Below are 11,559 nucleotides of genomic sequence, written 5' to 3' on the forward strand. Positions count from 1 at the left end.
TATGAAAATCCTTCCAACCATTCTTAGTATGCATTCTTTGATTCCCAGGTATCCGACACGTAGGGCCCATTTACTCCTAAAATTGTTACGTGAACAGAACATCAGTTCCCCATAAACACGAAGACACATTTATCCTTTTCTACCAAGAAACAAGTATTGGGGCTCCTGGGTGGCTCAGTTGGTTGGGCGACTGACTTCGGCTCAGGTCATGATCTCACAGTTGTGGGTTCGAGCCCCACGTCAGGCTGTGCTGACAGCTCAGAGCCTAGAGCCTTCTTCAGATTCTGTGTCTCCCTCTCTCTCTGCCCCTTCCCCGCTTGCACACTGTCTCTAGCTCTCAAAAATAAACATTTTATATGTATATATACATACATATATGAAATATACTATTTTACCATTTTTAGACATGGATCAGGAAGAAGGAAATAAATGATATTTTGAGTCTGTATTATCTAGGGCAAAGTTTACTACAGTGCTTGCTAGCAAAAGTGAAGGTTAGCTTAAAATGGGAAAAGTAGATGTTAAACTAAATGCCTTTCCCTTCAACCCTTTCCCAGCAATCATTGTTTCACTAAGCTAGTAATATTTTATTAAGGATATTTTATCTTTTGTTTCATTTGCTTGAGACCAATGAAAACAACAGTTATGAAAATTGAGCATTTATAAAACTTTAGTTGACATAAAGATTCAATAGTAAGCCTATTAAATTTTACTCAAAAGTACACTAAAATCAAATAAAAGCTGACTTTTTACTAATGATATTAAGATGAGCAATTCATTTCACCATTTCCTAGTTTTAATTCTTTTCTATCACATTTCTAAAAACTTTTTTGTAATATTTGTTATTTTAAATTACCTATATATTGCTTCTCTGTCATCAGTTCAAATAATCAGAGGCAATGCAATCTGAATTTTGGGAAGAAAAGCATCTTATAAACTCCCATTGCTGTATGACATCCAGCAGTAGTCTCCATGATGTTTCCGCACTGTCCCATAAAAATTAGTCTTCAGTCTCTCGGTATCATGAACATATTTTCAATTAGCGATTTTCTTTCCTCCTAAATGAACGTACAAATTGGGGGAGAATTAAGTCGTGGGAGTAGGTCAAATGTGGTCCTTACCGGACCACACCATACATACTTAGCTGTGAAACCAACAAACTCTTAACATACCATCTCTTGTGCCAACAGCACATTGATGATATTTCTCTCTTCAGAGACAAAACGAATGAAGCCTATTTTGCAGAACAGGAACTTTTATCTCCATGGAAACTGAAGGAAGGATATTTTGGGCATACAAAGAGGTGTTCAGGGCTACTGCTCCACTGTGTTCACTCCTACAGTTGCCCTCAGCAGGACTGACCCCTCTATGTTCTTCCTGTCCACCAGCTACTTCCTGCCTTTCCCTTCTTACCCAGCTTAGATGCCTTGTGCATTATTTCAATCACTCCCGACCCTGTCATTTCACCTCAGCCATGTGACAAGCCCCAGCCCTAGGTGAATCCAACTCTCCACCTTCTCCGAGCCTGCCTGTGGACAGCAGAGCAGTGCTAGAGAAAAAGCCCACAGCCAGGCACTGCAAATTCATAATCCAGGATCTTAACTGGGGTACCAATTTCATCTGACAAGCTTAGCCTTTTGGCCTTTTCTAGTTAGCTTACTTTCACACTTCCCGTAACTAGTTAAAAACTTCTCCACTCTATTATTCAATGAACAATGACTGCCTGTGAGGTACCAGGCAGTCTTCTAGATACTAAGATACTACAGTGAACGTAATAGATGAAATCCCTACTCTCATCAAGCACATACTTAATGGACAGAGACAATTAACAACATAAATAAGGAAAAATATCTTAAATGCCATTAAGGAAAATAAAGAAGGGGGTTATACAGTGCTGGAGAGGTTGTAGTTAAAAAAATGTTTTTGAAATACAATTTAACTATGGAAAAAAGGTCAATAAGCGTACAACTTGCTGGATTTTCACAAGTTGAAAAATCCTATAACTTATAAAAGAGCTGGGAAAGGCCCCACTAAAAAAAATGCCATTTAAGCAGAGACCTGAGAGAAAGGGAGTGAGGCAGTTGAAAATCTAAGGGAAGGGCATTCCAGACAGGGGAAATGGCCAGTGCAAAGGCCCTGAGGTAGCAGCTTGTGAGTTTGGGGAAGCAAGGAGACCAGTGTAGCTGGAATGCAGTGAAGGATGGAAGAGTCATAAAAGACGAGATCAGAGATGTAATGAGGACCAGATTGTATAGAACCTTGTGGGCAACCAGAAGGACTGTGGTTTTTACTGAGTGACATGGAAAACCACTGGAGAATTTTAAGCAGGAGAGTCAGCAGTATCTATGCTGTACATAGAGGAGGTCTGAGGACTGAAGCCTGAGGTATTGCAAGTTTCAGGTCAGAAATGAAGGGAAACCTACTAAAGCATTTAAAGAGTGGATGAGTGAACTAGAAAGGGTGGCAAGAAGGAAAATCAGGAAATTCGTATTATGGAAGGCCCACAAGGTGGTTACAATAATGAAATAGTGTTGAGTGCTGCAGATCGGGTGAGACAAGTCAGTGTTAACCTTGACAAGAGCAGTTTCAGAGGATCACTGGGGATGCATGCCTAACCGGAATGGGTTCAGGAGATCACCAGAGAAAGGATATGAAAATATAGAGCACTTTACTGAGGTGTTTAACTGTGAAAGGGAACAGAGAAATGGCACAGTACATGGGGAGAGTAAGGATTCAAGAGGACTATGGTGGATGTTGTGGTGAACGACTTAGATCTCAACTTTAGGACCAAGGTACTCATTCCCCCAGCACCTTTGAGTGCTGGCTGCTGATGGCTCACAGCTGCAGTGGTGCACACATTGCCTCTGGCTGATTTTTTTTTTTAACGTTTATTTATTTTTGAGACAGAGAGAGACAGAGCATGAACAGGGGAGGGGCAGAGAGAGAGGGAGACACAGAATCTGAAACAGGCTCCAGGCTCTGAGCGGTCAGCACAGAGCCCGACGCGGGGCTCGAACTCACGGACGGTGAGATCATTACCTGAGCCGAAGTCGGACGCTGAACCGACCGAGCCACCCAGGCGCCCCTGCCTCTGGCTGTTTTACACTACTACAAAAGAGCCGACAGCACAGAGCTCACAAAGTCTGGAGTATTTACCATTTGACCTTTAACAGAAAAAGTCTGCCAACTCCTGCTTTAGTGGCTTCTTTGATGACCGAAGCTACATGTAGAATTTATCAAGTCATCAAGTGATAGCAAAATAAAGTAAAATGTCTAGCTCAATTCCTTTCTATACTATCCACAACATTCTCTGGTGCCTGATGTCATAGCTAAAGAGAGATGCTTAGCTCAAGCAAAGGAGGGGAAAAAGAAAAAAGTTCAGATTCCTACACTTGTTCTTCCTTCCAAATCTAGGCCCAATTTTGCCCACCTGTAAACTACAAACACACTGTAACTGAAATGCTAACTTCACAGAAGAATTTCAAAGAGCAGTGATAAAACAGTTTAAAAAGAAAACTTATTGGTACCAGGAAGAACACTAACCTAATTTAGGAGCAAAATTCTCAGTTCATATCCCTTATGAAACTTGTTTGTGGATTAACATTTTCTCTCAATTATCTGCATTTCTTTCTATGCTCCATTTTAAGAGTTTACAAAACTCAAATCTGCTATGGTTCTTTACTATTTCTTATTACACGTTCAAGCCAAATATATACACATGGCCAACTGTTGTCTGCTCTACTGTTTCTGAACTGTTTGTTGTAAGTATTAGTCTGCCCTCCCAAAACCAGGGAGTTTATGGCCTGAATTTTAAAAAGTCAGTCATAAAAAACTGCACCATCACTTTTCCTTTATTCTAGCCTGAACATATGCTGGAATTCAGGGTAGCAATCAACATATTCCAAGAAAAGCACTTAAGGATAGAGTATAATCAACACCCATTAAAAGCCCCTAAACCTACTTATTAGCCATCAAATCTTCCAGAGTCTCAGACTCCATCTGTAAAATGGCATTAACACTGACTGTTGAAGTTTATATACAATTAGAATATAAGCATGCTATCTCACAGCATCTGAAAATATGAATGAAGCCTACTAATGCAGTGAATGCCAGCACAAATCACTTCTAACCACCTTATACCAAACACTAACCATTAACAATAAATAGCACTTACCAAATGTCAGGCATGGTGCTAACTGCTCCTCTTGCATTCTCTTACCTTACGCTTATACACTTTGAAGTGGACAAATGTTCCTACTATGCTAATCTTACAGGTAAAGAGAATGAGATATAGCGGTTTACTTGCTAAAAGGCATCCATCTCCTGACTGTTGGAATCAGGACTCAAAATCAGGTCTGCATGTCTTTAGAGTCAGTGATTGTGACCATGGTGCTAAATACTGCACCTCTTTAGGTCAGGAATGGACATAAATTACTAACATGAAACACAGCATCACAGGGTAGAAATACATGCTGTTCAGGTAAAGATGGTAGATTGAGCACATGCACCTACTTCCATTCCCTCCCCAAATTCCATTTAATGACAGCAAAGATTTTTGTTTTAAGCCATGAACCTAAATGAATGGAAAAAGAGAAGAGGAGATAACATCAAAAAGAAGTTGGAAAGCGGATGGACAAGTAGTAATTAACATGGTAGACCCAAGAAAAGTGAATCGAGTCAGCAGTAGAAAAGCAAAACAAACAACTCAATTCACATCACAGAATCCTTAAAAGGTTCAGAAACTGGTGCCTTCATAGACCTTTGGAAGTAGGAATGAAGGGGTAGGCACTAAAGTAAGAACTGGTTGAAGGTTTAAGTATTCAGAATGCTCTCTGCAACTTACAGTTAAGCAGCCTCTTTTCCCTAGCTCCCTCCCCAAATCAGAAGTTTACTTTCTGAAAAGGGTAAAATAGAGCGTTCTTTGGATTGTGGGATGCCAGGCAGTTATGGGCACAGGTACTGTACTCAATACAGAGACTCAGTGAGCAAATGCATACTGGACAGGAGATAAACAAGATACAAGATACAGAAACAAAAGATCCAACATGGAAAACAAGGAAAAGGAATTCCCAGGATTGTGGCAAAGGGAGATCCCAGAATAGAGCCATCCACCAGGCACAGGCGACTGTAGTCCAGATTGAGACAGGTCAGAAAGCTCCAGGAAAGACTTAATCGGGAAGACGGAACAGCACACTTGATGAAACTGAACACTGTGAACAATGTAGACATATGGCAAAGAGTCTAGCTGATTCAGTTTTTAAGTTCATAGAAAATGAAGCCTCGGAAAACCCGAAAGATGTACAGGAAGGAAAACAAACATGGGTGCCTGGCTCAGTCAGTTAAGCATCTAACTCCTTCCTGGTTTTGGCTAAGGTCATCTCAGGGTCAGTGGGTTTGAGCCCTGAGTCAGGCTCCGTGCTCATGACACAAAGCCTGCTTGGAATTCTGTCTTCCTCTTTATCTGCCCTTCCCCCACATGTGCACGCTCTCTCTCTCAAAAATAAACATTAAAAAAAGAAAACTGGCATTTAAAGCCCTCATGAAATTAATTCAAACCAAAGCACACAAATAAGTACATTGGAAAGAAGAAGAAATGAGAAGAGATAAGAGCGCTGGAGGTAAGGATAGGAAAGAGAAGTCAGTAGGCAATGTCTACAACAGAAAAATCACAAAGTACCAATACTAACATGCTATTCAAAGACAAAAGTAAATATAGTTACCTAAATATACCAATATAGCTACCTAATTTAGTTACCTAAAAAGAGGTGAATGTAAGTTGCCTCTACAAAGAAAGTTAAGGACTGTCCTCTTCCCCTAACAAACTTAGAGAACTATTTGACTTAAATTATAGCAATTTTTTCCTTTGGTGGAACTATATATTCCCAGCATCAAGCAGTAATGTTGCCTTTCACAAAGACTGCTTAATAAAATAATTTCACTCTATCAGCATTAGCAAATCCTCCAGTCCCAAACAAGAGTAACTCAAATTAACGTAGCTTGTAATAAACAATATTAAAGAGGTCTCACCAGTGATTGTTGGTCTGCAGCAAAAAGCAGGTTAAGAGAAATAAAATCCAATTTTTTTCTTAGTTGGTATTTTAATTAAAAATATAGACTAATGGTCCTGGGCTTAAATGTTGTTGTGGCTGTGTGCTGGCTTCTGTAAAATATAACTAATCAAGAGGAACTCTTCAACAAATATACTCCAGACAGAAGTAAAAAGGTAAACAGAAATGACTAACAAGACAGTGCTATTGCAGACATAATTCCCTTATAATTTATACTTGCTAAAAAATGGAGTTTAACATTACTTACAATTAATTATATCAACATTCACAGAGGCTGAACATCACAAGCATATGGGTGTACCATCACCATAAAATGTCTTTACTTCTCAAGCAGTTTTAAATTTTAGCTATGAAGGTCAGTTACCAGAGGCCAAACTTGTTCTTAATTAGTAGAATTTTTATGTCCATTCAGAGTCTCTTACATCTTCCGGGGCCTATTCATTTGCAGATAGAAGTAGATGTTGTAACCGGGTTCCTCTTATCATGCATTCACATGTGATGTTCATCTTCATATGCTATCCAGTTTCTTTAGGATAAAAGGTGCTGAAAGAAAAATAAACATCCAGAATTTCAGATCTATTAGCCCATAAGTTATATTATGAAATTTGTAAGACTGGGTGGAAAATCTTACAGATTTAGATTTAGTTCAATACATTTTTTAAGTGACTCCAAACGATGGCCTGCACAACCCAGTAAGAGACCCCCTGTCTTTCCAGTGTCATGAAGCTCTATTCTAAGTTTTTCTTACACTGTATAAAATCTTTTCTCTAGGAAGTTCTCCCTCATAGGGCCATAAAGAGTAAATTCAATCCTCTTTCAAAGGACATTTTTTTATTCTGGGTAATTTAACTATCAGAGGAACAAAACACTTGAAGAAACAAATTGGCATTTTCCACCTTTTAAAACCCATTTGAAAAAAGGCAGAAAGTGGGAGAAAACACTTAACTAGGTAATGAGGAGAGCCAGACACACATTTAGGTTCTCCCAATGATTAGCTATATATCACTTATGCAATCCAGATCACCTATGATATAGGTGAACTACTTCAGTTCAGAGAGAGAATGTGTGTGCACCCATGGAGTAGGAGCAGAGAGAGACTCTTAAGGAGGCTCCACGCCCAGCACAGAGCCAGAAACCTGAGCTGAAATCAAGAGCCAGATGCTTAACCGACTGAGCCAACCAGGTGCCCCAGTCCTACTTCAGTGCTTATGGGGGTCTGGTAGGATGGTATACACAGAAATGTCTAGAAAAAAAAAATGCTGTCATAGGGAGCTAAAGAAGTGATATTATTGTCCTGTGTAAAAGCGCTGTGGCCAAAATAAGCACACGAAAAGAGGTTTAACATTACTAGTCACTAGGAAAATGCAAATTAAAACTACAGTGACGTACCACCTCACACCTACTAGGATGGCTACAATCAAACTGTCAGCAAGGATGTGGAAAACTTGGAACCCTTGTGCACCGTTTGTGGGAATGGAAAATGGTACAACTGCTTTGGATCAGAGTATGGTGGGTCCTAGGAAATTAAAAATAGGGTTATCTGTAGATCCATGTTAGAGCAGCATTATTCACAGTAGCTAAAATGTAGAAGCAACCCAAATCCAAAAACAGATGACTGGAGAAGCAAAAATGGTATACGACAGAATATTAGTCTTAAAAAGAGATTCTGACATACGCTATGACATGGAGGAACCTTAGGGACCCTAGGTGAAGTGAAATAAGCCATTTACAAAAAGACAAATACTGTAGGATTCCACTTATGAGATCCTTAAAGAGATGTCAAAATCATAGAGACAAAGCTTCAGTTTTACAAGATAAAGAGTTCTAGAGATGGATGGTGATGGTTGTACAACATTATGCATGTATTCAATACCACTAAACTACACACTTAAAAGTATTTAAGATGATAAATTTTACCACAATAAATTAAATTTTTTAAAAAAGGGGAGGAGGCTGTGTGGCCAAAAGAGCTGCCAGAAGTATCTTCTCAATACCCATAACAAAAGTAATAAAACATATTGTTAATATTAAACTGAAGATATTGAGATCTGTTGAAGGCTGACAAAGTTGGCAATATTCCCAGGTATCTCTACTAATTCTTATCAGACAAAACTGTAACATCCATCAGGTGAATGGATAAAAATGTGGCATATCCACACAATGGAATGTTATTTGGCAATAAAAAGGAAGGAAATACTAATACACGCTATAATATGGATGAACTTTGAAAACATCATGGAAAGTGAAATAAGCTAGACACAAAAAGTCACATATTCTACAATTCCATTGGCATGAAATGTCCAGAATAGGCAAATCCATAAACATGGAAAGTAGATTAGTGGCTGCCAAGGGAAAGGGAAAGGGGAAAATAGTGAACAGTTAATGGGCATGGAGTTCACTTTAGAGTTAAAATGTTCTAAAATGGATCGTAGTGATGATTGCAAACTCTGACCATGCTAAGAACCATTCATTATACACTTTATTTTTAAATTACTTTTATTTTAAATTAAAGTATAATTGACATACAGTATCCCTATTAGTTTCAGGTGTACATCAAAGTGATTCACAATAACTCTAGTTACCACAAGAAATTATTATAGTATTATTCTCTATGCTGTACATTGCATCCCTGTGACTTCTTTTATAACTGCAAGTTTGTACCTTTTAATCCCCTCCCCCTATTTTGTCTATTCCCTATCCTATTCCCCACTGGCAACCACCAGTTTGTCTATTTATGAGTCTGTTTCTGTTTTGTTTGTTCATTTGTTTTTTTAAATGCTTATTTGTTTTTGAGAGAGTGAGCGCAAGCAGGGGAAGGGCAGAGAGCCTGATGTGGGTTTGAACAAACTGCGAGACCATGACCTGAGCCAAAGTCAGATGCTTAACTGACTGAGCCGCCCAGGTGCCCTGTTCATTTGTTTTCAAAGATTCCACATATAAGTGGAATCATGGCATTCATCCTTCTCTGATTTCACTTAGCATAATAACCTATAGGTCCATCCATGGTTGTTGCAAATGGCAAGGTTTCATTTTTATGGCTAAGTAATATTCCACTGTATATACACATCTTTATCCATTTATTGGTAGACACTTAGGTTGAACTGTACACTTTAAATGGGTGAACCATATATTATGAAGTACATCTCAATTTTAAAAGTGGCAATATGGAACAGTATTCTGTAAGTTTTAAAAAAAAACCAATTCATATCAGATACAAAGGTGACTGAAAAGAAGCAAGTATTTTACTGGCAGCTAAGTCAACAAAAAAAAGGTAAGAGGAGAAAGTTAAGTTGGGAGTTGCAAAAAGCTGTTGAAGGAGGACGACTTGGGAGTTTCTATTCAGCAGGGCTCCCTCTCCTGGGGAAGCAGAGTAGTAGCATAGTCACTAAAGGGTTACCAGGCTTCAGGAGCTCTGGCCTAGGCCCAACGTGAGCCTTCTACAGGGTGACCTTGGAATGCCTTCATCCCTGCCAGCAATACACAACAAGGTGCAATGAAGAGTACTGAACTGAGAACGGGGTATGTGTGTGTGAGCAAATAACTTTTGAGATGCGTATCAATAAAACTACAGAAGTGACCTACAAAGCCCAGATCTAACATTCAGTGTGCCTTTAACGCTGATGTTTTGCGTTAAGACCCCCTTTGAAGGGTGAGTTCTCACTTGCAAAAGGGATATACAGAATCTCTGGCCCGGCCTCCTTCAAAGCGCTGTCAAACAAGTTTCTGCCAAACATAAATTCAAATAAGCCTTCAGGTATTATTATTAATGCTATAAACTCCTATCCTTTTATTCTCATTCCTTAAAACACAAAACACCGCAATTATTTATTTCACCCTGTGTATTAACAAGCAAAACTTCTTGTATTTCAGAGATCAGCACTGAAGAGAGGAAACCTGGTAGTAGAAGCTCTGGATTCTAGACCAAGATCATTCACTGAATCGCTGAGTGACCTTGAGCCAGCCATTTCTCTGCTCTAGATCTCCGTTTCTGTCGACAAAACGTGGGAGCAGCTAAGGAATGGGGGGGTATAATCCCTTGAAGCTCTTTCAATTCAAGCTCTCCTAAGGAAGGGCGAAGCTGGACGATAACCCTCGCAGTCCGGACCACCGCGTGCACTTCTGTACCCGGACCCCGACCCGCAGACCCTAAGCCACGCATGCGCCCGCCACTCCCGACGCGCAAGTCCCACGCTCCCTGCGACCGCCCAGCTCACTCCACTCAAGGGCCCCCAAGGACTATAGGACCACAGTTAGGTGGGTGGTGTCCGCGAGCTTCCCGCTAGTCTCACGGCCAGAGCCTGGAAGGACACTCACTGACTCGCAGCAGGGCCACGTAGATGAGGAAGTTCCGTATGGAGGAGATCACATCCTCGCGCATCTTCCGTTTCATCTCCTCGGGGTCCAGCTTCGGCGCGAGGCCCTCGATTCGGAACATGCCGGCTTTCCTTTTTCCACTACCAGCTACCACGTTCTGCTTCTCTCAGCGGCTGCCCGGCACCCGGAACTCTGTCCTATCCCATTTCCTGTTCCCGCCCCTTCGTTTTAGCGCGCGGCGACGGGCGGCTGCGAGGGACAATCCTCGTTCGGACCGCGAGGTTCTGCAGGGGGCTGCCTGAAGGGGGCGGTCGCAGTCTTAGCGAGAGGTCCCCCTGGCTGTTTACACCTTCGTCTAGAGCTGGGCGCGCCACAGCGCAAAGTGCTTTTATGTCTCAGATGGGCGAAGCACGTAGATACCACTATAAATAATAATAATTACCGTTCTACGCCGTGAACTGGATATTAAAACCTTCATTTCCTAGATGAGAAAACTGAAGCACAGAAAGCTTTAAAAACAACTTGCCCCCAAATACTTTAAAATACCTTAGGGGCGAAAAAAATGTTGAGGAGGGAAAATGAAACGGTATTAGCAAAACGTTGTAAATTGCTTAAGCTTGTGATTAACATATTGTTTTAATTTAGTCCATTTTGAGTATGTTTGAAATTTTTCGTAAGTTAAAACAAAAAGATGAAGATGATGACACTTGCTTGAGATTACACAACTAGTAAATGCAGTAGGTTTTTGTTTTTTTTAAATATTTATTTATTTTGGGGAGACAGAGTGCAAGCAGGCAAGGGGTAGAGGGAGAGAGACACAGAATCTGAAGCAGGCTCGGAGCTCCGAGCTGTCAGCAACATAGCCCTACGCGGGGCTGGAACCCACCAAGCACGGGATCATGACCTGGGCCGAAGTCGGACGCCTGACCAACTGAGCCACCCAAGCACCCCAATGCAGTAGGTTTTTTAAATAAATGTTATTGTCATCCCCCATTTTATTATTTACACATTTATTTTTAAAAATGAGCTCTACGTCCAAGCTGGGGCTTAAACTCTGGACCCTAAGATCAAGAGTCACTTGCTGTACTGACAGAGCCAGCCAGGTGCCCCTGCAGTCGAGTTTTATATTTAGACTTGTGGGACCCAAGCATAAAAGTTTTCAACTCCATATTATTGC

General features: G+C 40.6%; 1 protein-coding gene across 2 annotated transcripts; it reads right to left on the reverse strand.

Annotated features, from left to right (window-relative positions):
• Positions 1–401: 401 nt before the first annotated feature.
• Positions 402–10,564, reverse strand: TOMM5 (translocase of outer mitochondrial membrane 5). Of its 2 annotated transcripts, XR_006959821.1 has the most exons (3): positions 10,383–10,564; positions 6,316–6,611; positions 402–1,058 (listed from the first exon to the last, which is right to left on the reverse strand). XR_006959821.1 is itself a non-coding variant. In XM_047066405.1 (2 exons), exons 1-2 carry the CDS (start codon positions 10,501–10,503, stop codon positions 6,577–6,579), a joined length of 156 nt encoding a protein of 51 aa, XP_046922361.1. In that variant the 5' UTR covers positions 10,504–10,564; the 3' UTR covers positions 6,079–6,576. The 2 variants fall into 2 exon arrangements, 1 of the variants encoding a protein (XP_046922361.1); XM_047066405.1 differs by lacking the exon at positions 402–1,058 and having other exon boundaries at positions 6,079–6,611.
• Positions 10,565–11,559: the final 995 nt, after the last annotated feature.

Source organism: Lynx rufus, unplaced genomic scaffold (assembly GCF_022079265.1).
Source record: "Lynx rufus isolate CCGP_SWC_20201006 ecotype Redwood Valley unplaced genomic scaffold, mLynRuf1.p SCAF_10, whole genome shotgun sequence".
Taxonomy (NCBI): domain Eukaryota; kingdom Metazoa; phylum Chordata; class Mammalia; order Carnivora; family Felidae; genus Lynx; species Lynx rufus.

What these genes read in the sequence shown, in the direction of transcription:
- TOMM5 (XM_047066405.1), bottom strand. Translation starts at nt 10,503, where the DNA reads ATGTTCCGAATCGAGGGCCTCGCGCCGAAGCTGGACCCCGAGGAGATG. An exon ending in CGTGGCCCTGCTGCGAGTCA is followed by an intron (nt 6,612 to 10,382) that starts GTGAGTGTCCTT and finishes TTTTTCTTTCAG; the next exon opens with CACCTTTTATCCTAAAGAAA.